At 53.6% G+C, this 27,769-nt stretch overlaps 1 protein-coding gene across 1 annotated transcript; it reads left to right on the top strand.

The window, feature by feature from the left end:
- On the top strand, nt 1-26,102 carry LOC135325833 (olfactory receptor 14A16-like; the record flags this gene model as incomplete). The annotated part of the gene is made up of 2 exons (XM_064503811.1): nt 1-462; nt 25,716-26,102. Coding segments are annotated over 2 exons (849 nt in total), but the record flags the coding sequence as incomplete, so codon positions are not given.
- Nucleotides 26,103-27,769: the final 1,667 nt, after the last annotated feature.

Raw genomic sequence — 27,769 nt, 5'->3', positions numbered from 1 at the left:
CTGCACTATGGGACCATCATGGGCAGCAGAGCTTGTGTCAAAATGGCAGCAGCTGCCTGGGCCAGTGGGTTTCTCAGTGCGGTGCTGCACACTGGGAACACATTTTCAATACCGCTCTGCCAAGGCAACTCCCTGGGCCAGTTCTTCTGTGAAATCCCACAGATCCTCAAGCTCTCCTGCTCAAACTCCTACCTCAGGGAACTTGGGGTGCTTGTGGTTAGTATCTGTTTACGCTTTGGGTGTTTCGTTTTCATTGTGCTGTCCTACATGCATATCTTCACTGCTGTGCTGAGGATCCCCTCTGAGCAGGGCCAGCACAAAGCCCTTTCCATGTGCCTCCCTCACCTGGCCGTGCTCTCCCTCTTTGTCAGCACTGTCATATTTGCCCACCTGAAGCCCCCCTCCCTCTCCTCCCCAGCTCTGGATCTGGTGGTGGCTGTTTTGTACTCAGTGGTGCCTCCAGCAGTGAACCCCCTCATCTACAGCATGAGGAACAGGGAGCTCAGGGATGCCCTGAAGAAACTGATTCACCTGGTTTTAGTGCAGCAGCAGTGAGCTGCCCATCCCTCTTCACAAGTGGTTTCTAAGTACCTCAGCCAAATCTTGTGCTTTGGGCATTCTTGCTGTGAGCATCATGTTTGTGCAGAAGTGCTGGAATTCATCCCACTTCCTTACAGCCATGAACCCAGTCTGCCTGACCGAGAGGTATTATGTCAATGTCTCTCACTGTGTTACAGCTGGCCTCTCTGTAATAAAAGCAGATTTCCCCAGTGCGGTGCTTGAAGGTTGGGCTCTCCTTTAAGAGCTGGAGCCAAGAATGTGCTCAGGGACTTTCCCCCTGAAAGGGCCTGGTGCTTTTCCAGGTCTCTCCCTGGGCTCAAGGCAATGAGCTTATAGGTGCTGTGTTAGGGAATGAGGGCTGGATTCAGCTCTCACTTGTGGGTGCCCAGTGCTCCTGGAGATGGTGAATGGTCAAGTGGTATCTCCCATATGACCGGGCTGGACACTGATGCCCGTCCTTCTCGAAGGGAGTATGTATCCATCAGGAGAGCACAGGGCATCCCCAAGGGCACCATGTGCTTAGGGGTGGGCAGTGAATGGAGCTTCTCAAAATCCAGTGGAGTCACCAAGAGGGAAAGGGCTAAACCAGTGAATGTGCAGGCTAGTTAGGGCTCTGCAATCCCACGAGAGGCAGCAGGGATCGCGGAGGCCTAGGGAAGGGATCCTGCAGAGTGGTCCATGTCACCTTCAATGAGGAGCCATGGGCTGGATCTGGCGACACGCCTGAACACAGCCTGAGCCATTTGAAATGCCCTGTAATTGCTCAGAGCATCGTCCATGGCCACAGGGCAACAGATGCCTTGGTAGGGGGTTGTCAGGTGCAATGCTGCCGATCCAACTGGGTCTGCTTCCCACCCCAAATGCGATGACCGGTGCAGTCACCCTGTGGCCCCAGGGCACCACAGCCCACTTGCTCTGCTGAGCAGCACTGCCAGCTCGGGGCCCCATGAGGAGCACAGGGTTGGGTCCAGGAACAGCCAGGTGGGCAGCACCAATGCACTTCCCTGGGGAAAGACTCTCCCGGAAGCAGGGACATCCCTGGAAGAGCAAAGGAGCAATTGTGTGCTGGCAAGGCGGAATAAACGAGAAAGAGAAATCTGTTTCTATGGAGGTCAAGACAGGGCAGGCTGCTGTGTCCCTGGGACAGCAGGAGCTGCCTGAGGAGCCCCAGGGCAGGGACCCTTGTGCTGTGCTGGAGAGAGGGGCTGGCACGGGGGGCTGCAGGCAGTCTGGGGGTAGGGAATCGCCTGTGCACAAGAACAAGGGAGATGCAGAGTGTCACTGTGCTCTGCCTCCTTGTGCCACGGGGGCCTGTTCCAGCTTGGAGGCTGATGGGGCAGCTGGCACACACATCCCTACCCCCAGAGCTGCTGTGCCTGCCGGGGGTCAGGGGATGTGGTGTGAGTGCCCAGAGCTCTGCAGCACCCTGTTGTGGGCACTGCTGCGGGGCCATCTCTAACCTGGGCTGCTCTGCTGGGTGGGCTGGGGAGAGGGCAGGGGAGGTGGGGAGAGCCGGGGAGGGTCTGGGCTGGGTTGGAAAGGGCCCAAGAGAGGGAAACACCAATGTTAACTCAGCTGCGTGATTGGGAAGGGTGAGGACACACACTGGGGGGTTTGTGGTGCAGAGCCCGGTTTCATGGATGGGAACCAAGACCTGTCAACACAGAAGAGAGGAGTATGCAATGGATTGTGTGGGAAACTAGGTGGAGGCTGCCTGGCTTGAATGGTGGAGAACAGTGGTACAAAGTCCAAGAGACTAATGGTTACCAGTGACGTTCTTCAGAGTCAATACTGGAGCCAATGCCTTTTGTCTTTAGGAATGATTTTGATGGTGGGATGGAGTGCACTCTCAGCCAGTTCATGAACGATCCCCAACTGGGGTGAGTGGTTGACATGCTGGAGGGCAGGGCTGCTCAGCAGAGGGGCAGCGACAGCCTGGTGATGCGGGCTGAAAGGGGCCTGGGGAGTTCAGCCATGTCCTGTCCCTGGGAGGAAAGAACCCTGTGCAGCAGGGCAAGCTGGGGCGGACTGGCTGGAGAGCAGCTTTGCAGGAAAGGAGCTGGGTGTGCTGGTGCTCAACAAGTTGACAAGAAGTCGACAGGGTGCCCTTGTAGCAAAGAGAGTCACCGTTATCGTGGGTTGTATCAGCAAGAGTACAGACAAGTGCAGGAAGAGTTCAGTGGGACAGACGGAATACTCTGCAGCCTCCACTAAAAAAATAAATAAATAAAAATAATTAAAATAATTAAAAAAGCAAAATAAAGGGCAGAATTGGCAGACTACCAGTGTTGGGGAGAGCGGTATGATCAACAGAGTGCCCAGGGACTGCCAACATTTTAAAGCAATCAAAACAAGAAAGGCCTTTCTGCCAGTTGCCAAGTGGCTGGAGCCAGAGGTACCCAGGCTTCCTCAAGGGAGAGGGCTCCAGAGGGACTTCTTCTTTACTTGACCTCCAAGCACATGGCCAGGATTATGCTGTTTTAGTGATAGAACATGTTTTTGCCAGTCCATCTTTTTAATTAAAGCATTAGGATTCATACTCACACCAACTGGGAGGTGGAGGAGGAGTCCAAAATTGCTTTCCATTGGCTTCAGTGGCTGTGAGATGAAGCCTTCATTTCGTTTTAAAGAGAAAGGATTAGGACTGAATGTGAGGCAGGTGACTATAAACTACCTGATGCTTTCTATACTCTTCAGTGTCTCAGTGTCTTCGTCACTCCTCCGTCTATACTGCACTCTATTTTCTCCCCTGCATCATGGATCATCCCTCTGGAGAAAGAGCTGAGTCCAGGGACACGCCATGCCGATAATCTGGGCATCGTGGGGAGCCCACTGCAAGAGTAAGTGTGTGCATGAGAGCTCACAGCAAAGGCCTGGGCAAGCCAAGGAGCAGGGACCCTCCCCAGGTGCCAAGGCTCCCAGTCCCTGAGCCACAGGGCTGGGTACAGCCTCCTCCGATTGCTCATGACAGGAGCTCAGGACACCCACCACAGAGTCCAAGAAGTTTCTGTGGGAGAGGTGGAGGAAGAAAGTAGAAACAACTCCAAAGAGGGGGAATGAAGGCAGCAGTCCCAGAGGTAAACATCTCCAAATACGGGTGGATTTTACCCCCTCTCTGGCAGAGCCATTTCTTCCATGAGCAGCAGTACCTGGGGGGAAGGAGGGTCTTTTGCTGACAGCCCTTGTGGCATAGAGGGCATCAGGGTTGGAGACACCCCTTCCAGCCAAGGGGCAGTTGCTGGGCACTCAAACAAAGGTTTCAGTCGGGGACCTCAAAGCTCCGGGACCAGTGTGGAAGGCAGCAGTGAGTGGCAGCCCTGCCGCTACCCTGAGAATTTCATTCTGTTGAGCTAAACCAGGACCCCAGGGACTCCCTGCAGCCGGCTGGATGGGCACAGATGGGACCTGGCCCTTCCTGTTGCTCCCGAGCATGTCATTCAAGGAAGTGCTGGAAGAACAGGCCTGGAGGGATCCTCATGGCACTGCATTGCCTGTGGCTGTGATAACTGATTGTCTCCCTCCTGCAAACGCTTCCTGGGTCAGGTGCTTGGGGACAACCATCTGGCAGTGCTCATGGGAATCCATCAGGACCATGCCCTCTGGGTGGGCAAGGGGACCTCAGGCACTTGTCACCCTGTTGGAGAGCAGCTTGGAGAGCAGAGACCTGGGGGGAGGAAAGAGAGGTCCCATGGCTGGCAGAGTGAAGGTGCTGCTGTGTGCCTGGGGCCAGGGCACTGCCACCTCCGAGGCCCTCTCCTAGCTCCTGAGAAGCTCTTGCAGAAGCAAGCAAACCCCGGAGAACAACCTTCCCCACATTGCTGGGAGTCAAGGAGAGGGTCACTTCTGTGAGAGAACATGACAGGCCAGGAGCAGGCACATGGCTGGGGTTTGTGCTTGTGAGGTCACTTCTGCCCCAGGACCTGATAGGCCAGCAGCAGGCACAGGGCTCACATATGGGGCTGTAAGGTCACTGCTACCTCAGAACCCGGCAAAGGGCTTCAGGGCTGATTGTGAGGTCACTTCTGCCTCAGTACCTGATTGGTTGGTGTAGGTTCCTGGAAGTCACCTGTGCCGGTGCTGCTGTTAGGCCAGAACCAGGTTAACTGGCACAGGAGACTGTCCTGGAGGGCAGAGAGGCCATGGATCCCTCCTGGATCTTCAGGGACAACATCCTCTAAGCCCAGGAACAAACCAGTGTGATGTGATGGGAGTCAAGCAGGGCCTGGCAGGAGAACCGCATGGATGACCAGGGGCACCCTGACTTAGGAGTTCAACCACAGGAAGGAAGTTCCCATAGGGTGGAAAGGGGAAGAGGCTGCACAGGAGGCAGACAGAAACCTTGCCTGTGGGTGCAGCGATGGAGTTAGGAAAGCCAAAGCTCAGCTGGAGCTGGAGCTGGAGCTGGAGCTCGCAAGGGGTGGGGAGGGCAACCAGGAGGGCTTTTGTAAGCATGCTGGCAGCACAAGGAAGGCAGCTAAGGAGAATGTGCTCTCACTGCTCAGTGGGGCAGGGGACATAGTGACAAGGACAGGGAAAAGCTGGATATCTCCTTGTCTTTTCTACCTTCCATACTACTGGTAAGATCTGCCCCCAGGCCCCCCTGGTCCCCAAGGCTCTTAGTGCCCGTGTGACATTGCTCTTGATTGTCTTTGAAATGTCTGGGCAAGCAGGGAGGTTCCTGCTATCTGGGAAAAGGCAGACATCACACCCATTTCCAGAGAAGGGCAAGAGGAAGAATGCAGGTCAGCTTCATGCGAGTCCCTGGGAAGGTGATGGAGCAAATGCTCCTGGAAACCATCTCCAAGCACATGGAGGGCATCGAATGGCAGAGCCAGCATGGGCTGACCAAAGGGAAATGGAAACTCTGCCTGACCAACCTGATTGCCGTCTACCATAAGACTGCGGGCACAAGGGGAAAGCAGGGGACTTGGTGTGCCCTCATATTGGCAAGGCCTTTGACACAGTCATCCCTGTTCTACCTGTAGCCAAACTGTTGAGATCTGCACTTGATAAATGAACCATAAAGCAGGTGGAAGACTGGCTGGTCCATCAGGCCCAAAGGCTGTGATTAGTGGTATGAGGAGGCCAAACTGGTGTCTGGTTACTGGTGGCATCCCTCTGTGATCAACACAGGGGGCAACACTGTTGAACTTCTTCATTAATGGCCTGGACCATGGGGTGGGCGTGCACTCTTCGCAATTTTGTGGACTATGTGCAATTGGAGTGAGCCCCTGAGCAAGCTCATTTAGTTCCCTCTGCATTGAGGAGGTAGGTTGGACTGGGGCATATGACGTCCAGAGGTCTCATCCATCCTAAGCGCTGTGATTCAATCACAATGAGTGTTTCTTGGGAGAGCTCTGTAAAGACAGAGTAGGCACAGGAAGAAGACAGGGAAGAGAGGCCGAAGAGAAAGGAAGTATGTCAATATAAATAGAGGTGTTCCTCAGCAGAAAATTTCCCCATTCAAAGTGCTGGTAGCAAATATGACATGACGAAAAACTGTACGTGTATATGTATATACTCAAACAGAGATAGTAATTACTGACTTTACTGTTATGGCATAGAGTTCTTTGAATAGGTGAACTTTTGACTAAAAGTTTACATTCAGGCCTTTATTAGTTGGGGCACCTACAGAGGCTATTGCTGCCCAGGATGCCCTGGGGTCACTGTGTTCCCAGGTGGTGCTGGGAAATGTGATCCAGGAGCTACAGGAACCTTTCTGGAGCATTTTCTGAGCTGGTCACCAGGAGAAGTCTCTCAAGACCTCTCAGGAGGACACCTTATTTCTCTCTATTGCCTAGAAAGGGAAGTGCAGGCAGCTGGATTAGGCAGAGACATCTGCATGGAAGGGGTCTGGCACTGGGTGAGATCAGCCTCCTCCCTGTCGCTGCCTAAAATCAGTTACACTTCATTGACCGTGCTGGGAGTGTGGCTAGGTGCTTAGGGCCTCCTTTAAAACAGCACTGCAACACAGGTGTGTTGAGATTGGTGCCAATTTGGCCATCCAAAGATATCTCATTTCATTGAAGCCGGTCACCCTGTTTTCCACTGCTGGTCAAGAGAGCTCGAGCCCTTAGAGTGCGCCTTGCTCTTTGGAATGAGTGAGGAGTGGCATGGACAGCCCTGGGCAAGGAATGGTTCTGGTGAGCACTGGGCTCTGTGTGAGAAACAGGGTTGTCTGTTATCATGCTGTAGGCCTGATTATAACAGAAATGTTTAGAAAGTGACAATAAACCTGACATGAGAAAGACATTAAAGAAAATGAAAGCAAAGAATTCTTTTTTACACTTTTCAGCTTTTAACAGTCTGTATTCTTATAATCCTCCTGCTGGTGTTGGGGGGGGGGGGGGGATACTCTGCATGTGCGTGTGTGTGTGTGTTTTGTAAAGGAAAGTGATTTCCAGATCTGGGGTGAGATGCAGTGACAGGGACATGGACATGTGGTGCCTTTGTAGGTGCCTTGGTCCCCTCTGCCCAGCCTCCGTCTGCACCTCAGAGGGGCTCCCGTCTCCCGCAGGTCAACTCTGAGAGCTGCCAGGCCCAGGCAAGTACCTCACATACACCAGGGCCTCTCCAAGTGCCACTGGGTGCTTGTGATTAGACACCTGAGCTCTGTATGAAAAGGTGAGGGACTGTTTAAAACTGTTTTAAAAATATGAGCACCTTTTCCTCAGCTGAAATAATTCAATAATTTTAATAAATTGTCCATGTTTTCCCTTGAGGAACTCCTGGAAATTTTTGGGAAGGGTATGAATCCCAGGAGAAGAAATATTAGTCTCCCTCAAACTTGCATTATCACTGCTCTGTCAAGGTACAAAATCTGTACAGAGGAACTTTCCAGTTTTCCACTTCTCCTGCTCCTCTTCCTCTTTATTCACTCAGCTACCTCTCATCTCTCTCATTGCAGCTCTGAGCTTGAGCTTGCCTCCTCTTTCAGGAGTCTCCTTGTCTCTTTAGACAACAACTGAATTGTGGTGTTCTCTCTCCTTTCCTGTCTAGCTGTCAAAAATCTTTCTAGCAAGGTTATTCCTTGTGGAAAGTGGACCTCACTGGAGGCAGCCTGGACTTGGCATGCAGTTAAGGAGTGTATTTTATTTTTCATTCAAATGTAGCGTGTTTTGTTGCTTTGATCACAGTTCAGAATTATCCTCCTATGTCTCTTTGCAGCTAGTTCTCAAAGGAAAGCAGGTGGGAATTGGTGCATAGAGGCTGTAACACTCAGCTACAGACGCCAGTGGAAAAAGGGTTGATTTTTACAAGGGTGATGTAGGTCCCCAGTGGCCGAAGAGAGAAATGGCAGGACTGGGGAAGTGGGAGGAAGGCTGTTTGTACATGTCTGCTGTCAAAAATCCTGCTTTTCTCACACATCAGGATTCATTGGGAGACCCTCTGAGTCACTATGAATTGGAGAATGTAGATATCACTTGTTCTGTAAGTTGAAAAGTAAAGAAAACTTTGAAAGCCGGAATATTTTGTCTTTTTTTAGGTGCTCATTGATATCTTCCTCTTGTAAAGACACTCCTGAAACCTCTCCAATTAGCCACTCCAGATCTGAAGAACTGAGGGAAATTATGGAGATAGATGTGGCTCCCTAGGGCTTTTTACATTGCAGTGACCCCTCAGCAGGGGTATTTGGTGCTGAGTCCATGAACCTCAGATTCTGAGAGGAGAATGAACCAACCTCTCAAGAAGTTGCATTCAGAAGCAAATCCCAAAGTTTCTTGGAGTATTAATGGGTCCCCCTGAGGGCCATTCCTCACAAAGCCTCTCCAGGGGCTGAATAGAGCAGAGGCAGTTGTTACAGGTAGGTAAAGAAAATGTGCAGGTGGCTCTGATGCCTAGAAAACCTGGATGTGTTTTATCATACCACATGGCCATCACTGACACCCAGCCCCTGAGTAGGGTGATCCCTTCCCTCACGCTTTGCTCAGGGCTCTTTGTGGGGGCAGTGTGAGGGTGGGGGTGTGCCACACTGAGTGAGGGACAATGAGATGGCACCACGCAGCCCCCCGCCCCCCCAGCAGGAGGAGGAAACAAGGCCCCGGACTACAAGGAAATGGTGTCTTCTGGCAGGCCTCAGTGGCAGGTACAGGAGCCATAGGCAAGAGGACAGAGACCTCAGTCCTGTCGGAAGCTTTCAGCCTTGGCAGTGCCCCTGGCCATCTCCACCCCAGGCTGTCCTACACTGTCCCACACCCGCGCCTGCTCCACTGCAGCCTGTAGACACCCAGCCTGCTTCCCCTCCTTGCTCTCACCCAGGGATCTGCCCACCTTTACTGAGGTCTCTCCACCCTCCCTTGCTTTTCCTTCAAACACAAAGCCAGGGGCTCACCACAGGCTCCCTCTGCCTGACCTCTTGCATCACAGCACTACCCTTCAAGGGGCATTTCTTTTTCTAACATCCATTCTGAACCTCTCAAGCTGAAGAATGTGGCTCTTTCCCCTTCTCATGCTGCTTCCCACCACCAAGAAAAGGGCCACCATCTCTGAAACCACCCTTCAAGCACTCATGGGCTACTACTCTATTGCCCTTAGCCTCCACTTCACCACGATAATGTAGCCCAGTACAGCCCTGTACAGGTCATGTGCTGCATGACCCAAACCCCCACCTTGGCAGACCTCCTCTCCAGGTCCTCCCCATTCCTCCAGCTCTGGACATCCCAAACCTCCTGATGTCCAGGCCCTTCTCCTCAGGGTCACTCCCCCAAGGCAGGACCTGTCGCTTCTCCTTGCACAACTGCAGGAGGTTTCTGTTGGCCTCATCTCCAAGCTTCTCAAGGTCCCTCTCAGCTCAAGCTCCTTTGTGTCAGCTGTGAATGTGTGTGTGCAGATGGCTCATCCTATCTTGCCATGCCTCTGACAGGATAACAGCATCACCAACTGCAGGACACTACAGATAATAAAGGCAGTGCTATTGTAAAGGAACTGCTGGAAATGGTTGAAATGAGCATGGCAGCCATCTCAGAGAAGCCAAAGGAAGGTACAATGCAAGCAAGACCAGGGTCAATGGGGACAGGGTAAACAGAGGAGGGCTGATTGCATGGGAGGAGATCAGGGTGGTAAAAGAGAAGAGCTTGTAAGGTGGAAAAGAGGGGAAAATGCAAGAAAAGGTGAAGCCAATGAAAAATCAGGGCCACCTGGGGGCACCTGCCAAGCAGCCCTGAATCTGAACTGCTCTGACCAGAGCAGGACAAGACACATGCAGTTGATGTACTCATACTTTTGTCTGATGTACTTCCATGGCCATGGGGAAGCTGAATGTTTTCCCTAAGGTCAACAAGGGAAGACCCAGGGTGGAAGGAAATGCCAAATCATTCAGGCTGGAAGGGACCTCACGTTGTCTCTAGCCCAGCGTGCTTCTCACAGCAGGCTCAGCTGTCAGCTCCAAGCAGGTTGCTGAGGGCTTTAGTCATTTAGGACTTGAAAACCTCTGAGGATGGAGATGGCACAACCTCTCTGGGCAATCTGCCCCAGTGCTTCACTGATTGGATGGGTAAAATGTTTGCCCTAATTCCCAGCCTGAACTTCTCTTGTTTCAGCTCATGCCTCATCCTGGGCCTCCTCCTCCCATGATGCATAGTGGTGAAGAGGCTGGCTCCATCTTCTAGATGATCTCCTGGTAGGTATGGGCAGGCTGTTATTAGGTCTGCCCAAAGCCTCCTCTTCTCCAGGCTGAACAAGTCCAGCTCCCTCAGCCTCCCACAGTGACAAAGTCAAGCTTACAAATGTGTGCCTAGGTTGCTTCATGGTTCTTCCAATCCTTCTGGATTTTACAGGATCTGCAGAATACCTTAGGGCTGTTAGAGTGCAACCACCCTCATGCCATGACTTTCTGCATACATCACACTCATTTGGCATCATGTTGTAGTGCGCAGGTGCTGTAGATGGTAAGGCAAGCAGTCATTCATATTTAAAAAGAGGTAACCTCGCAGCACGAGGAAGGGCAGGCTCTGGGGATGCCATGCGTGGTGCTAAAACACATGCAGAAAAGGAATTCAGGAGTGCAGGAGTCACAGTAGCTATCACCAGAGATGTCAGAATCACCCATCCATGTCAGTTGGAAGGGATCTTGGGAGGTCTCTAGTCCAACCTCCTGCTCACATCAGGATCAGCACTGAAGTCACATCAAGTTCCTCCGGGCTTTTTCCAACAGGGTCCTCCAAGAACAGGTGGTCCATAAGCTCTTCAGATGCTTCATTATCCTCATGGATTTTTTTCTCCCTGCTATCCCATCTTAGTTTTTAACCATTTCCTCTCAGTCTTCTGCCATGAATCCCTTTAAAAGCCTGGTTCACTATGGGTGGCCACCTTGAGTTGGGAAGCTGCTAAGAGTCACCCCAAAAGCCTTACCTTCTCCAGGCTGAACAAACTTGTCATCGCAGCCTCTCCTCCCAGGCCAAATGCTCCAGTCTCCAAGCACCTTGGGGGCCTGCCACTGAAATCATCAGAATGATCAACAGCATTCTTGTGCACGGGGCCCCAACTGGATGCAGGATCTGGATGTGCTAGTAGTACAGTAGAGGGGGATAGTCTTTTCCTTTGCTCTCCTGGCTTTGTTCTGGTTCATGCAGGCCAGGATGCTGTGGCCTCCATGGCTGCCAAGGAATGCTGCTGGCTCACGTTCAGCTTGCTGCCCACAGAGACTGCCAGGTCCTTCTCCTCAGAGCTCCTGCCCAGCCAGGGACTCCTCACTCTGTATCACTGCAGGGTGTTGGTCTATCCGAGGGGCATTTGTCTTTCTTGAATTTCACAAAGATCCTGACAGCACATTCCTCCTCCCGGCTGAGGTCCCTCTGAATGGCAGCCCTCAAGCATGGGACCGTTCTGCCCCATTAGGTGTCATCTTAAATGTGATGAGAATTGCCTCCTCCAGGCCACAGATGAATCTGTTAGACAGGTCAGGTGGCAGTATAGACCGCCTGCCCCCTCCACTTGTCAGCAACTTCCAGGGAAAGAATGACCCATTCACAAAAATCCTCTGAGCTCGCTCATCCAACCAGCTTTCCACCCATCTGGTTGTCTACTCAGCCTACTATAATGTCTTTCTTGTATACAAGAACGTGGTGGAAGACAGCATCGAATACCTTGCTTAAAGTCAGGTCAAGTGACCGCCACTACTCTCCTCTCCTCCACAGTACAGGTCTTTTTTCACAGAAGGCAATCAGATTGGTCAGGAACAATTCCCCTTCAGTTAATCTATGTGGACTCTTCCAAGTCGCCTTCTTCTCCTTCATGTGCCCAGAAAGGTGATCTAAGATGAATCGCTCCATGACACACTCCTCACTCAAGTGAGGTGGAATGGCCTGCAGCTGACCAGGTTGTTCTTGTGGCCTTTGTTGAAAATGGGCACAACATATTCCTTTTTCTGGCCATTGGGACCTGCCCCGATCTCCACAACCTTTCCAAGATGAGCCTGGTTGTCAGAGTGGTCAGCCCTCTCAAAGTCCTGACACCCTCCACAAACCTCCTGGAGTGCTTGCACTCTGCTGTGACAGGGCCATGCAGTTCCCTGCACAGCAACCAGGCCCTGTGATCCACAGGTTTCCTCACGTTAATTAAAGGAGATGCATCCACCTCCTCTCCCTCATCGGGTGGTCTGAAACTCATGCTCACCCACAAGCTCTCATGCAGGCCCTTGTCCATCCCAGAGAAAAGAGCTCCATACATCTGAGCTGCCCCTTCACACAAAGGGCATCCTCCCTCCTCATCTTCCCCAACAATCTCTCCTGAAGGGCTTGTACCCTGCCACCACAGCCCTCCAGGCGTGTGGGTGATTCCGCCTCATTTCAGTGATTGCAGCCATGTGGCAGCACTGTGAAAGCTTGTGCATCTCCATCTGCTCCTGTCTGTGCCCCATGCTAAAGACATTCACATATATTTGGGCTGCAGAGCCTCAGCTATGGCACAGAGTCCACATTTATAATGGTAATGCCTGATACCAAGAGCCAAGGACACCGTGTATGCAGTGGCCCCACTTCAGAGCAGGGACGTGCTGTCATTAATGCAGCTTGCTTGAATGTAGACAGGATGGCCTTGGCCTGAAGGCAGCAGTGGGATTCAGGTGTTTGGTCACAGGCAGGAAATCTGAGGTGTCCCGCAACACTTGCCCAGCAACCATTGCAAAAGGGCCTGTTTTTCCTGTAGGTCCCATGTGGTACCTGCTAGAAACGTGTGGTGTGCTGGACACTCTAGGCTTATATGCTCTCAACCTCTTAAACCGTTATACGGACCAAAGTGCAGTTAATAAGCATTTCTCATGCCCTACATGGTGAGAACAGCCTCGGGTTCACTACAGGAACCTGGAAATGGGTCAATGGAGTGAACCAGCAGACTTAAAAATATGGGGGAAAGGTTATGCTTGCGTCTCCACAGGTAACGGGCCGCGTTGGATGCCTGCACGGCTGATTCGACTTGTTGACGCATCCCCCGAAACACCAAACGAGGACTGAGAGCCAGTTAAGATGAGCCCATGTCGGGACATTTTCTGGCAATATCTGCCTGCCTCGTGCAGGGTCAATATTGATTCATAAAAGCTTATGGCGACTACACGACCTTACAAATAAGTTGTAGATAGAGTCAGAGTGGAACCCTTTTGAGGGATAGGACTGGATGTGGGTTCATGAAGGTACTGGTGTGTGGATTGGTAATCTTGCTAAGATTTCTAGCCCTTGCCATCTATCTCCGCTGCTTAATAAGCCTTATGCAGAGAATGACTCGAAGGACTTTGCATCAAGTACTTGCTGTGCAAATACACACTGCACTGGCAATATTTGGTTTAAAAAATGAAAAAGATGTATGGGCAGACAGCGAGGGATTGGACAAGATAGAGTTAAGGAGCCGAAAGCCTTGGGAGGAATAAATAGCAGTATGTGGATAAGGAAGTAGCCGCACAGAATGAGAAGGAGTGATGATGGGAACATGACCTTCGGGAAAGTACAACGTGGTGCTTACAAGGGGAGGGTAAAGTACCATAGATCACTGTGGGAAGTACCGACCCGGGCATATAGAGCATATATAAAGGGCTTGCTTGCTTGAATAAAGTTGATTCTGATCCAGCACATCGGAGTCCGTGAATCAGACAGACACAGGACACCTTGCTGGTGGGGGCTGAAGCCAAGGGACTGAGTTCCCCAGACCCATCTACCTCTGCTGTTACCAGATTGCCTGCCCCAGTCCTCAGCCATGGGCCCACATTTCCCTTGTTCATGCTTTTACTCTTACTGAAGCAATAGCAGATCATCTTTTTTGCCCTTGACATCCCTTGCAAGCACCAATCCTAAAGGCGCTTTGGCTTTCCTAACACCTTCCCTACTTCCCCGGACAATATTTCTCAATTCCTCCTTTGCCGCCTCTCCCTGCTTTCTGTTCCTGTGTGCTGCCTTTTTGTACTGTTGTTCAGTTGTGAGTTCCCTGTTCAGCCGCTCTGTCTCCTGAGATCTCTGCTTGCTCTCCTGCACATCAGTATGGGCCATTCTTGAGCTTAGAGGATGCTGTCCTGAAAGACCTGCCACCTTTCTTGAGTTCCTCTGCCCTTCAGAGCTGCCTACCACGGGATCCCTCTACCAGTAGGTCCAAGTCTGTTCCTCTGACATCCAGAGTGTCGACTCTGCTACTCTTCCTTCTCATGTCGCTCAGGATCTGGAACGCCTCTGTCTCATGGCCACTGCAGGCAAGGCTGATACTGGTTATCACAGCCCTCATCAGTTGTTCCTTGTTGGCAGGTTCCAGGTCCAGGAAAGTGTCACCCTTGGTGATCTATCAGGCTTCGCTGTGCTAAGAAGTTCTCCTCCACACCTTCCAGAATCCTCCTGGACTCTTTGCAGCCTGCTGCATTGCCCTCCCACTGAATGTCTGGGAGATTCAAGTCTCCCCATAAGAGCCGGCGTCTGTGATCCACAGACTTCCTCAGGCTGCTCTAAGCCTTTGCAGTTCTGCGACAGCTTGTGCATCTCCACTTCCTCTTCTTTGTGCCCCAGGCTTTGTGCATTTGTGTACATCTGGGCTGCAGAACCTCAGCTGGGGCACCAGGGCAGAGCACAGACTTGTCATGGTGATACCTTTTCACAAGCCAGAAAAAAAAGAGAGCTGGCCATGCAGCTGTGGCAGGAGAGGTGCTTGGTCCCTGAGATGACTCTGCAGCACTTTGGCACCTGTGATGGAGGTGACCAAATCTCCAGGAAAGACAAGGTGCCACTGAGAAAGTCCCTGGGCCTCAACAGCCTGCAAGCCAGGCACACTGTGGCTGCAGCATTAGCACAGTCCTCCTTCATAGCGTGAGGGCTGAGAAAAGGTTTAGGGAGAGAAGAACTAGTGGGGTTTGAGAGGGTCAGCATGCGTGGAGACCTTGGTGTGATGTGCCTTGCATCTTTGCAGCATGCTCGGATGTAGATGGGATGGACTTTGCCTAAAGGCGGTGGTGGGAATCCCTTGTTTGAGAACAGTTAGGAAATGCGAGATGCCCTGGGGTGTTTGCCCAGCCACCACTCCAAAAGGGCAAGGACTTTTGCTGTAGGTCCTGTGCTGCACCTGCTAGAAACCTGGTGGTTGTGCTGGACACCCCGTGCATCTGACATGGCCCTGCATGAGCTGTTTGCAATCTCGGGATCTGCATATGTCTCAGATTCATAGTGAGCGGACCTCTTGCAGTAGTCGGCATCAAGTGTCATTTCAGATGGCCAAGGAGATTCTGCACCTGGCAACCAGCTGATGTCCTGGAAGCATATGGGTCTCATAATTGTTCCATCAGAGCAAGGAGAAAGTGGTACATGTCTTGGTCCACCTCTGGCCCTTCAGATGTCCAAGGGGGTGTGTGTGTGTGCGTGGACAGCTGAGTGCCTCCCTCCATCTCCCTTGATTCCAGTGGGAGCTTAAACAAGGAGCTGCCATGCAGACAGGCATTTTGTGCACACTAAGCTTGGGCAAGGGGAATCCCACCTCCTGTGAGTTTGTGGAGAGCACGGGAGGGAACTGTATCCTATTCCACCCTGGGGCTTCTCAGTGAGCACTAGATGTATTGATTAACTCCTCTAAATCATCCCTGAAGCATGAGCAAAGGAACTCCCTTCTTGTGCCTGTGCTCTTATGAGATGGGAGCAGGGCTTTCCAGAGTGGGACGTTTCCACCTCTCTTAGACAGCCATGCTCTGGTGAGAACAACTGCAATGCTAGAGTCAGTCTCTGCACTGTTTCGAGAGGGATCCTCGCTGATTATTTTCATCTACTTCCATGGCTATTTCCCAGGGGGGACCCTGCTGCCTTCCAGGAACTGTCAGCCCTGGAGTTGCAGGAAGGTCCCGAGGGTGCCCAGGGGACAGAGAAAGTCACGTCATCAGCTGGGCCTCTGCTCCTGAGCTGGGCTTGGCTCCTGGGGCTGCCGGAGCCCATGGCAAGCTGGCAGGCGCTGCAGAGAGCCAGCTCTGTCCAAGTGCAGCTCCTTTTCCTGGAGAAGCAGGACTCCGGGCACTGCCTGCAGGGGCCAGAATGAGATGGACGTCTCCGAAGTTGAAGATAGTGGGGAATCAGAGGTTGGCTGAGAGGTCCCTGCAGCGAGAGATCTTCCCAGCCCCTAACACAGTAAGTCTCTGGCTGCAGGGCAACATTGCTGCTGTGGCTGCCGGAGGCTTCCTCTGAAGCTGGCACCTTCCACAGCTGAGAGGGTCTGTCAGGGCGGCTCTGCCAGCTCCTCCTGTTTGGAGCAGGTGGTGCTTTAGAGCAGGGCTTCCCAGCCACACCGTCAGAGGGACAGGCCATCACGGCTACCTTCTGCCAGGGACGGTGCTGGGGTGTGAAGCCAGGGAGTGCCCCCAGGTGTGCGCGGGCTGTAATTGAGAGCAGTGTCCCTGCGACCCAGGGTGCTGTGTGCCCGGGGCAGGGACTCTGCCGCCTGCGAGGGTCAGCACTCAGCCTGCCCAGGGAGCTGCCCAGGGCGCTGCAGGGAGAAGCTCTGGGTGGAAGGAGCGACCCCGAGAAGGGTGGGTTCATCCTCCTGTTGAGAGGGTGCTGCGGGGGTCAGGGCTGCTCTCAGCTCTCGCTCACCCCCAGGATATTTGCAGGGGACCTTGTCAAGCAGACAGCCATGGCCGGGGTTCCCTGAAAGATAAGGACCTTTCCTGAGTCTCTGCTTCCAGTTTCCCACTGTTTGCAGGAGGTGGGAGATGGCGGGGCAAGGGAGTAGGAAAGGAGCTGTGAGGTTTGGACAAGAGGCTGATGCTCCCAGACCATTGCAGTGAGAGATCAGTAGTTCTGTGAGGGACCTCATTGCATCCTTTCACCCAGTGCTCTGCCTACAGAAAGCACCACCATCACCTTGCCTGGCCTCACCAGCGTTTGTCTGAGCTGCTCCTTAGCACCTGCAAAGCCAGAGATGCCCCTGGGCAGTGCCCTGCTGCTGGGAGGTTTCTGCAGGGCGGGACTGAGTGCCCAGAGGGTGGGATGGGGTCTGTGAGCACTGGCAGGGAAAAGAGATGGGGCAGAGAAACAGCTGCCAGGAGGAAAAGCTCCAGGCAGGGGAGATATGATCAGCGAGTGAAAGTAGAAACATTGATGCTGTGGGAGGGGGAATTAGGAAAACTCCCAGTCAGTCCCTGCAATGCAGACATCTTCCTCTCAGCAAGCCCCCCGTGTCTCCTCTCCCACCCAGCACAGCCTCTGCCCTCAAGGCCATGGGCTGCAGGGCAGGAGCCCCCTCCTCAGCAGCCTGAGCTGCAGCAGAGCAGAGGGGCATCTCTGCTGTGACGTGCCCATTTCCCACTGCACGGCAAAGGGGCTGAGAGTGACTGTGCTGCGATGCCGCTGCCTGGGAGGTGGTGTGCAGAGCTGGGCGAGGGGAAGGCTTTCCTAACTGCCCGTCTGGCTCTCCCTCCTGGCTTTCCCTTTGCTGGCAGGGTCATGGTACTGCTGCTTGTTTCCTCTCCTCTCTGTGCTGCTCTGCTTCTTGCTGTCCTGCTCTCTGGGGTGAAGGAGAGGGGTTCAGCTGCAGTTAAGGCACTGACCCTGTGGGTCCTGCATGGAGCTGTCTTCATGGCAGTGATGTGCCCAAGGCCCCTTCTAACCTTCTAGGCAATGCATTTCATCTGATTGGGGAATGATCTGACTCTGCTTTAAGGCTGCCCCCCCTCACCCTTCTTTAGATCTCTTGACTGTCTCTCTGGGGTGTCCTGCCAGGCTGCAAGCTGCCCTCCACAAGACCTCAGCTCTGCCATAGCATGTCTGTGATAGCAGAGAGTCTTTGTGCTGGTCATGCAAGTCAGAAACCTCCTCACCTGCTCTGACGAGCTCTCCAGAGCACACTCCCCATGTCTGCTCTGAGAGAGAAGAATGGGGAAATCTTCCCTCTGGAGCTACATTCCTCCACTCTCACCTCAGCCCAGGTCCTTTCTTAGAGTAACTTGGGAGTGGGATTGTCCTTTAGCTGGGAGAGGGGCTAGCACAGGGCAGCGGGCAGCAAGACTCCTGCACAGTCCAGATCCCCTGACTCTGTCTGTAGTATATAGACACCGTGAGCCCTTTTCCTGCTGGGACACTTAAGTTCTAATGCTGAGAGAAACTGAAATGCCAAAGATTTCTACTGCATCAAAGAATGCTCCCACGGTGTGACGGAGGCATCTAAAAACTCAGGAAACATAGAATCAGATCCCTCCACTGCAGCCCATTTTCTGAATAAACTGTTGAAGGAGCTTTCCACAAAATGGGTGGCTGTAATCTGCTGCAGAGTGTGTACATCAGAGCTAGTCACGTCCCACTCCCATTGCAGTGCCTGGGGAAAGAGTGCAGAGGGTAAACTGATGTGAGGAGAGGGTCCATCCCACTCGAACAGAGATGTCTAGAAGGGGTCGGGTCAGCCCCTGCCTTCACTCCAGTGTTTCTGTGGCTTGCTGGAGTGGGAGCTGGTGGGGCTGATTGTGACACAGACACCTGTGTTCAGGAGGGCAAGGCTGGGGGAGAGGAATCCCTCGCAAGGGTCTTCTCTTTCAGAGACAGCTGCCATGAGTGCTGTATTCATCTCTCACAAGGATTAAAAGAGGATATTTGCACTAGGTCACTGGACTGAATCCTCTGCACTCAGCTCATGGCACCCATCTCCAGGAATCCCCCCCGAAATCCTGGGGGCAGTTTGACACCTCCATTTACAGCCCCAGCAGAGCAAGACTGACTCCCCTGGAGCCCACACCCAGAGGCCCCTGCTGTGCATGGCACACTCAGCCAGCATAAACCAGAGATGAGAAAGGGGATCTGAACAAAGCGAGAGAAGAAAGGGAATGTGGAGGGTTCTAATAAGACTATTCTGGTTTGGGCTCAGAGAAAACTATTTAACTTATCAATGCCTTTCCTCCTTGGACAGTTCTGAAAGCTCAGAAGAAGCAAATGCCCAACAGCAGTTTCCCAGATGAGTTCCTCCTCCTGGCATTTGCGGATACCCGAGGGTTGCAGCTCTTGCACTTCTCCCTCTTCCTGGGCATCTACCTGGCTGCCCTCCTGGGCAACATCCTCATCATCACAGCCGTAGCCTGCGACCACCGCCTCCACACCCCCATGTACTTCTTCCTCCTCAACCTCTCCCTCCTTGACCTTGGCACCATCTCCACCACTGTCCCCAAATCCATGGCCAATTCCCTGTGGGACACCAGGGCCATTTCCTACTCGGGATGTGCTGCCCAACTCTTTTTTCTTGCCTCTTTCATTCTGTCTGAGTGTTCTCTTCTCACAGTCATGGCCTACGATCGCTATGTTGCCATATGTAAACCCCTGCACTATGGGACCATCATGGGCATCAGAGCATGTGTCAAAATGGCAGCAGCTGCCTGGGCCAGTGGCTTTCTCAGTGCAGTGCTGCACACTGGGACCACATTTGGAGTAACATTCTGCCATGGCAATGCCCTGGGTCAGTTCTTCTGTCAAGTTCCCCCGATCCTCAAGCTCTCCTGCTCAGACTCCTACCTCAGGGAACTTGGGGTTATTGTGCTTAGTGCCTGTTTAGGCTTTGGGTGTTTCATCTTCATTGTGGTGTCCTATGTGCAGATCTTCACTGCTGTGCTGAGGATCCCCTCTGAGCAGGGCCAGCACAAAGCCTTCTCCATGTGCCTCCCTCACCTGGCCGTGGTCTCCCTGTTTGTCAGCACCATCATATTTGCCCACCTGAAGCCCCCCTCCCTCTCCTCCCCAGCTCTGGATCTGGTGGTGGCTGTTTTGTACTCGGTGGTGCCTCCAGCAGTGAACCCCCTCATCTACAGCATGAGGAACAGGGAGCTCAGGGATGCCCTGAAGAAACTGATTCACCTGCTTTTAGTGCAGCAGCAATGAGCTGCCCATCCCTCTTCACAGGTGGTTTCTAAGTACCTCAGACAAGTCTTGTGCTTTGGGCATTCTTGCTGTGATCATCATGTTTGTGCAGAAGTGTTGGAATTCATCCCACTTCCTTACAGCCTAGTCTCTCTGACCCAGAGGTCTTCTGTAAATGTGTCTCTCACTGTGTCAGAGTTGGCCTCTCTGTAATAAAAGGGGATTTCCCCAGCGCAGTGCTTGAAGGTTGGGCTCTCCTTTAAGAGCTGGAGCCAAGAATGTGCTCAGGGACTTTCCCCCTGAAAGGACCTCTTGCTTTTCCGGGGCTCTCCCTGGCCTCAAGGCAGGGAGCTTATGGTGCTGTGTTAGGGAATGAGGGCTGGATTCAGCTCTCGCTTGTGGGTGCCCAGTGCTGCTGGAGATGGTGAATGGTCAAGTGGTATCTCCCATAGGACACGGCTGGACACTGATGCCCGTCCTTCTCAAAGGGAATATGGATCCATCAGGAGAGCACAGGGCATCCCCAAGGGCACCGTGTGCTTAGCGGTGGGCAGTGAATAGAGCTTCTCAAAATGCAGTGGAGTCATCCAGAGGGAAAGCGGTAAAGCAGTGAATGTCCAGGCTAGTGAGAGCTCTGCAATCCCACGAGAGGCAGTGGGGTCCAAGGACACCCAGGGAAGGGATCCTGCAGAGTGGTCCATGTCACCTTCAATGAGAAGCCATGGGCTGGATCTAGCGACACGCCTGAACACAGCCTGAGCCATTTGAAATGCCCTGTAATTGCTCAGAGCATCGTCCATGGCCACAGGGCAACAGATGTCTCGGTAGGGCGTTGTCAGATGCAATGATGCCCATCCAGCTGGGTCTGCTTCCCACCCCCAACGCAATCACCCTTGCAGAGTCACCCTGTGGCCCCAGGGCACCACAGCCCACTTGCTCTGCTGAGCAGCACTGCCAGCTCAGAGCCCCATGAGGAGCACAGGGTCGGGTCCAGGAATGGCTGGGCAGGCAGCACCGATGCACTTCCCTGGGGAAAGACTCTCCTGGGAGCAGGGACATCCCTGGAAGAGCAAAGGAGCAATTGTGTGCTGGCAAGGAGGAATAAACGAGAAGGAGAAATCTGTTTCTGTGGAGGTCAAGACAGGGCAGGCTGCTGTGTCCCTGGGGCAGCAGGAGCTGCCGGAGGAGCCCCAGGGCAGGGAGCCTTGTGCTGTGCTGGAGAGAGGGGCTGGCACGGGGGGCTGCAGGCAGTCTGGGGGTAGGGAATCTCCTGTGCACAAGAACAAGGGAGATGCAGAGTGTCACTGTGCTCTGCCTCCTTGTGCCACGGGGGCCTGTTCCAGCTTGGAGGCTGATGGGGCAGCTGGCACACACATCCCTGCCCCCCAGAGCTGCTGTGCCTGCCGGGGGTCAGGGGATGTGGTGTGAGTGCCCAGAGCTCTGTAGCTCTCTGCTGTGGAGCCACCACCAGCCTGGTCTGCTCTGCTGGGTGGGCTGGGGAGAGGGCAGGGGAGGTGGGGAGAGCTGGGGAGGGGCTGAGCTGGGCTGGAAAGGGCCCAAGAGAGGGAAACACCAATGTTAGCTCAGCTGTGTGATCGGGCAGGGTGAGGACACACACTGGGGGGTCTGTGGTGCAGAGCCAGGTCTCATGCAGGGGAGCCGAGACATGTTAGCACAGAAGAGAGGAGGCCGCTCTGTGCCCGTGGTTGCACGGACTGATGGGGAAGGTGCCCCCAGGCATTCGTCCCAGACCAGCCTCTCACATGGGCTGTTTCCAGCCCTGGCCGCACACCCCAGGTTTATGGGTGCATTTCCCTGGGTGGCCAGCTCCGTCCTGCTGGGCTCAGGGCCTGTATCAAGGGAAACAGCCAGCCCTGCCCGGCCTCTCTCCCAGCCCAGACCCCAGCAGACCCCGATGGATGGCTGTGTGCTCAACCCCACGTGGGACATGGCTGGAGCTGGGCAGGGCCCAGGCGCTGAGGGAGGCTGTCAAAGCAGGAGGGCTGTGGGGGACGGGGCACCAAGGGCTGTTGTGGATATTGTGCTGGGGGGTGTTTCCCCACCCCTGAAGGCACCCTGCCCTGTGCGCTGCTTGCACAGCAGAAGTGGGGCCATGTGCAGGCGCAGGCACAGGGCACAGATGGGAGCCACGATGCTCCTCACTGCTCCACTGCAAAAGAGAAGCTCCCCGAGCTCTCCCAGCCCTGCTCCACCAGCTCTTGTCCCTGCTCCAGCCATGCCAGAGCAGAGGCCGAGGACCAAGCGGTCCCTCAGGCAAAGCTGTGCCAGCCTCGGGGAGCTGCCCTGAGCACCAGGACAGGCAGAGCACCCTCCTCCTATGTCCCCACCCTGCTGCGAGGGTGGCAGGGGCACCAGGGAAATGGCCTGTTTCTGCCTGGGGTCAGAGTGGGACTGTTGCATGGGAGGTGAACACAACAGCCACCGCGCTGCAGAAACACAGGCCACCACCCCTCCCTGCAGCCCCCACTGCCCTCCTGCCCCCATCCCTGCTTACTTGCCCCACCCCTCCTGCCCCATCTCCTCTCCCCTCTCCCCATACCGCTGGGATCAGCAGTGCAGCAGGAGCTGGAACAGCCTCGCAGCTGCTGCCTGGCCCCTGCCCTCCCCAACTCCCCCTGAAACATTGCATCCATCCATCTTCAAGAAGGACAAGGAAGAGGATCTGGGGAATGACGGGCTGGTCAGCATCACACCAGGGATCAGCAGATCTTCCTGGAAGCTAGTTCCAGTCACATGAAGGGACTGGGAACAGCCAGCATGAAGCCATCAAGTCAAATTGTTGACCAACCTCTTTGCCTACTGGGATGGGATGACTGGCTGTGCAGACCAGGGGAGTGCAGTGCCTGTTGCATACCTTGCATTTAGGAAGGCCTTTGACATGGTCTTCCCTAGCACCTTTGTAGCCAGACTGGGGAGAGTGAGGATGGAGGAGTAAGCAATGGAGTGTGGGGGAAACTAGGTGGAGGCTGCCTGGCTCGAAGGGTGGAGAACAGTGGTACAAAGTCCAAGAGACTAATGGTTACCAGTGACGTTCTTCAGAGTCAGTACTGGAGCCAATGCCTTTTGTCTTTAGGAATGATTTTGATGGTGGGACAGAGTGCACTCTCAGCCAGTTCATGAACGATCCCCAACTGGGGTGAGTGGTTGACATGCTGGAGGGCAGGGCTGCTCAGCAGAGGGGCAGCGACAGCCTGGTGATGCGGGCTGAAAGAGGCCTGGGGAGTTCAGCCATGTCCTGTCCCTGGGAGGAAAGAACCCTGTGCAGCAGGGCAAGCTGGGGTGGACTGGTTGAAGAGCAGCTTTGCAGGAAAGGAGCTGGGTGTGCTGGTCTTCAACAAGTTGACAAGAAGGCAACAGGTTTCTCTTGTAGCAAAGACAGCCCCCGTTATCGTGGGTTGTAGCAGCAAGAGTACAGACAAGTGCAGGGCAAGTGCAGTGGGACAGATGAAATACCCTGCAGTCTCCACCAAAAAGAAGCAAAATAAAGGGCAGAACTGACAGACTACCAATGCTGGGGAGAGCGGTATGATCAACAGAGTGCCCAGGGACTGCCAACATTTTAAAGCAATCAGAACAAGAAAGGCCTTTCTGCCAGTTGCCAAGTGGCTGGTGCCAGAGGTACCCAGGCTTGCTCAAGGGTGAGAGGTCCAGAGAGACTATTTCTTTACTCAACCACCAAGCGCATGGCCAGGATTATAATGTTCTATTGAGACAACATGTTTTTGCCAGTCTAGCTTTTTAATTAAAGCATTAGGACTCATACTCACACCAAATGGGGGCAGCGGGCTGTTGGGGGGGAGTAAGGCTTCCGTTTGGCTTCAGTGGCTGTGGGATGAAGCCTGCATTTAGTTTGAAAGAGACTTTAGGAATGAAAAGAGACTCATTAGGAATGATTGTCAGGCAGGTGACTATAAACTACCTGATGCTTTCTATACTCTTCAGTGATATTTCTTCTCGTCACTTCTCAGTCTATACTGCGTTATATTTTCTCCCTTGCATAATGGATCATCCCTCTGGAGAAAGAGCTGAGTCCAGGGACATGCCATGCCGATAATCTGGGCATCGTGGGGAGCCCACTGCAAGAGTAAGTGTGTGCATGAGAGCTCACAGCAAAGGCCTGGGCAAGCCAAGGAGCAGGGACCCTCCCCAGGTGCCAAGGATCCCAGTCCCTGAGCCACAGGGCTGGGTACAGCCTCCTCCGATTGCTCATGACAGCAGCTCATGACACCCACCACAGAGTCCAAGAAGTTTCTGTGGGAAAGGTGGAGGAAGAAAGTGGAAACATCTCCAAAGAGGGGGAATGAAGGCAGCAGTCCCAGGGGTAAACATCTCCAAATACGAGTGGATTTTACCCCCTCTCTGGCAGAGCTGTTTCTTCCATGGGCAGCAGTACCTGGGGGAAGGAGGGTCTTTTGCTGACAGCCCTTGTGGCATAGAGGGCATCAGGGTTGGAGACACCCCTTCCAGCCAAGGGGCAGTTGCTGGGCACTCAAACAAAGGTTTCAGTCGGGGACCTCAAAGCTCCGGGACCAGTGTGGAAGGCAGCAGTGAGTGGCAGCCCTGCCGCTACACTGAGAATTTCATTCTGTTGAACTAAACCAGGACCCCAGGGACTCCCTGCAGCCGGCTGGATGGGCACAGATGGGACCTGGCCCTTCCTGTTCCCCCCAAGCATGTCATTCAAGGAAGTGCTGGAAGAACAGGCCTGGAGGGATCCTCATGGCACTGCATTGCCTGTGGCTGTGATAACCGATTGTCTCCCTCCTGCAAACGCTTCCCGGGTCAGGCGCTTGGGGACAACCATCTGGCAGTGCTCATGGGAATCCATCAGGACCATGCCCTGTGGGTGGGCAAGGGGACCTCAGGCACTTGTCACCCTGTTGGAGAGCAGCTTGGAGAGCAGAGACCTGGGGGGAGGAAAGAGAGGTCCCATGGCTGGCAGAGTGAAGGTGCTGCTGTGTGCCTGGGGCCAGGGCACTGCCACCTCCGAGGCCCTCTCCTAGCTCCTGAGAAGCTCTTGCAGAAGCAAGCAAACCCCGGAGAACAACCTTCCCCACATTGCTGGGAGTCAAGGAGAGGGTCACTTCTGTGAGAGAACATGACAGGCCAGGAGCAGGCACATGGCTGGGGTTTGTGCTTGTGAGGTCACTTCTGCCCCAGGACCTGATAGGCCAGCAGCAGGCACAGGGCTCACATATGGGGCTGTAAGGTCACTGCTACCTCAGAACCCGGCAAAGGGCTTCAGGGCTGATTGTGAGGTCACTTCTGCCTCAGTACCTGATTGGTTGGTGTAGGTTCCTGGAAGTCACCTGTGCCGGTGCTGCTGTTAGGCCAGAACCAGGTTAATTGGCACAGGAGACTGTCCTGGAGGGCAGAGAGGCCATGGATCCCTCCTGGATCTTCAGGGACAACGTCCTCAAAGCCCAGGAACAAGCCAGTGTGATGTGATGGGAGTCAAGCAGGGCCTGGCAGGAGAACCGCATGGATGACCAGGGGCACCCTGACTTAGGAGTTCAGCCACAGGAAGGAAGTTCCCGGAGGGTGGAAGAGGGAAGAGGCTGCCCAGGAGGCAGACAGAAACCTTGCCTGTGGGTGCAGCGATGGAGTTAGGAAAGCCAAAGCTCAGCTGGAGCTGGAGTTGGAGCTGGAGCTCACAAGGGGTGGGGAGGGCAACCAGGAGGGCTTTTGTAAGCCTGCTGGCAGCACAAGGAAGGCAGCTAAGGAGAATGTGCTCTCACTGCTCAGTGGGGCAGGGGACATAGTGACAAGGACCGGGAAAAAGCTGAGTCTCTCCTTGTCTTTTCTAACTTACACACTACCGCTAAGAGCTGCCCCCAGTCCCCCGTGGTCCCTAAGGCTGTTAGTGCCCACATGACATTGCTCTTGATTGTCTTTGAAATGTCCGTGCAAGCAGGAAGGTTCCTGCTATCTGGGAAAAGGCAGACATCACACCCATTTTCAGAGAAGCACAAGAGGAAGAATCCTGGGAACGTCAGGCTGGTCAGCTTCATGCAAGTCCCTGGGAAGGTGATGGAGCAAATGCTCCTGGAAACCATCTCCAAGCATCTGGAGGGCAGGGAGTGGAAGAGCCAGCATGGGCTGACCAAAGGGAAATGGAAACTCTGCCTGACCAACCTGATTGCCTTCTACCAGAAGACTGTGGGCACAAGGGGAAAGCAGGGGACTTGGTGTGCCCTCATATCGGCAAGGCCTTTCACACAGTCATCCCTGTTCTACCTGTAGCCAAACTGTTGATATCTGCACTCGATAAATGAACCATAAAGCAAGTGGAAGACTGGCTGGTCCATCAGGCCGAAAGGCTGTCATTAGTAGTACGAGGAGGCCAAACTGGTGGCTGGTTACTGGTGGCATCCCTCCGTGATCAACACAGGGGGCAACACTGTGGAACTTCTTCATTAATGGTCTGGGACATGGGGTGAAGTGCACTTTCAGAGCCTTTGTGAACTATGTGCAATTGGAGCAAGGCCAGGAGCAAGCTCATTTTGTTCCCTCTGCACTGAGGAGGCAGGTTCGACTACATGACCTCCAGAGGTCTCGTCCACCCTAAGTGCAGTGATTCAGTCACAGTTCACGTTTCTAGGGAGAGCTCTGTAAAGACAGACTAGGCAGACGAAGCAGACAGGGCAGAGAGGCAGAAGAGAGAGGAAGTACGTCAATTTAAATAGAGTTGTTCCTCAGCAGAAAATTTTCCCATTCAGAGTGCTGGTAGCAAATACGGCATGACGAATAGCTGTAAGCATATATGTATATACTGAAATAGAGGAAATGATTCTTGGCTTTTCTCAGTTATTGCATAGAGTTATTCTTTGAATTGGTGAATTTTTGACTAAAAGTTTACATTCAGGCCTTTATTAATTGGGGCACCTAGAGAGGCTGTTGCTGCTGGAGGTGCCCTGGGGTCACTGTGTTCCGAGGCTGTGCTGGGGAATGTGATCCTGGACCTATGGGAACCTTTCTGGAGCAATGTGTGGAGTTCTAGCAGTATTAGGCAGCTAGTGTCATTTCAGATGGCCAAGGAGATTCTTCACCAGGCCACTACCTGATGCTTTAGAAGGATGCGGGTCTCACAGTTTCTCCATCAGAGCCAGCAGACACTGACATATGCCTTGGGCCACCTCTGTCTCTTCAAATGTCACCACGTGTTTGTGTGTGAGCAACCAACTCCCACCCTCCATCTCCAGGGAGTATAATGGGAGCTCAGGCAAGGAGCTCACGTGCGGGCATCTTTGTTGTGCACGCTTCAGCGTGGGCAAGGGGAATCCTACCTCCTGTGTGTTTGTGGAGTGCACAGGAAGGATCTGAATCACACCCCATCCCAGGGGCTTCTAAACCAGCGTGAGAAGCCCTGATTGACTTGTCTCAATCAATACGTGAACCATGGATAATTGAAATCCCTTCTTGCCCCTTTTCTAGGTGTCCTGCCTAATAAAGAGATGGGAATCGGGTCTTCCAGAGTGGGACGATTCCATCTGTCATAGATGGCCATCCTCTGATGAGACAAATTGCAATGCTGCAATGGGTCTCTCGCCACTCCTTAGTAAAGGACCATAGGTGATTATTTTAGTCTACTTTAGTGAACATCTCCCAGGGGGAGGAAGCACAAGGGACAGAGAAAATCAGGCCTTGAGCTGGACCACTGCTGCTCAGCAGTACCAGGCTCCTGGGACTGAGGGAACGCATGGCAACCTGACAGCACTGCTGAGAGACAGCTCTGTGCAGGAGCAGCTGCTCTGCAAAGGTCAGCAGGGCTCTGGGCACCGCTTCCTATTGCTGACACACATCAGACAAGGCAAAGAGAAGTGAAAGGGAGTGTGGAGTGGGAGGACAGAGGAGAGCTCATTGTGGGAGAAATCTTGGCAGCCGTTTGCGTGGTAAGCCTCTGGCTGCAG

The sequence above is a fragment of the Dromaius novaehollandiae genome, unplaced genomic scaffold, assembly GCF_036370855.1.
Source record: "Dromaius novaehollandiae isolate bDroNov1 unplaced genomic scaffold, bDroNov1.hap1 HAP1_SCAFFOLD_30, whole genome shotgun sequence".
NCBI classification, from domain to species: domain Eukaryota; kingdom Metazoa; phylum Chordata; class Aves; order Casuariiformes; family Dromaiidae; genus Dromaius; species Dromaius novaehollandiae.
The sequence above is the reverse complement of the archived record's forward strand: the minus strand, read 5'-3'. Positions and strand labels throughout refer to the sequence as shown.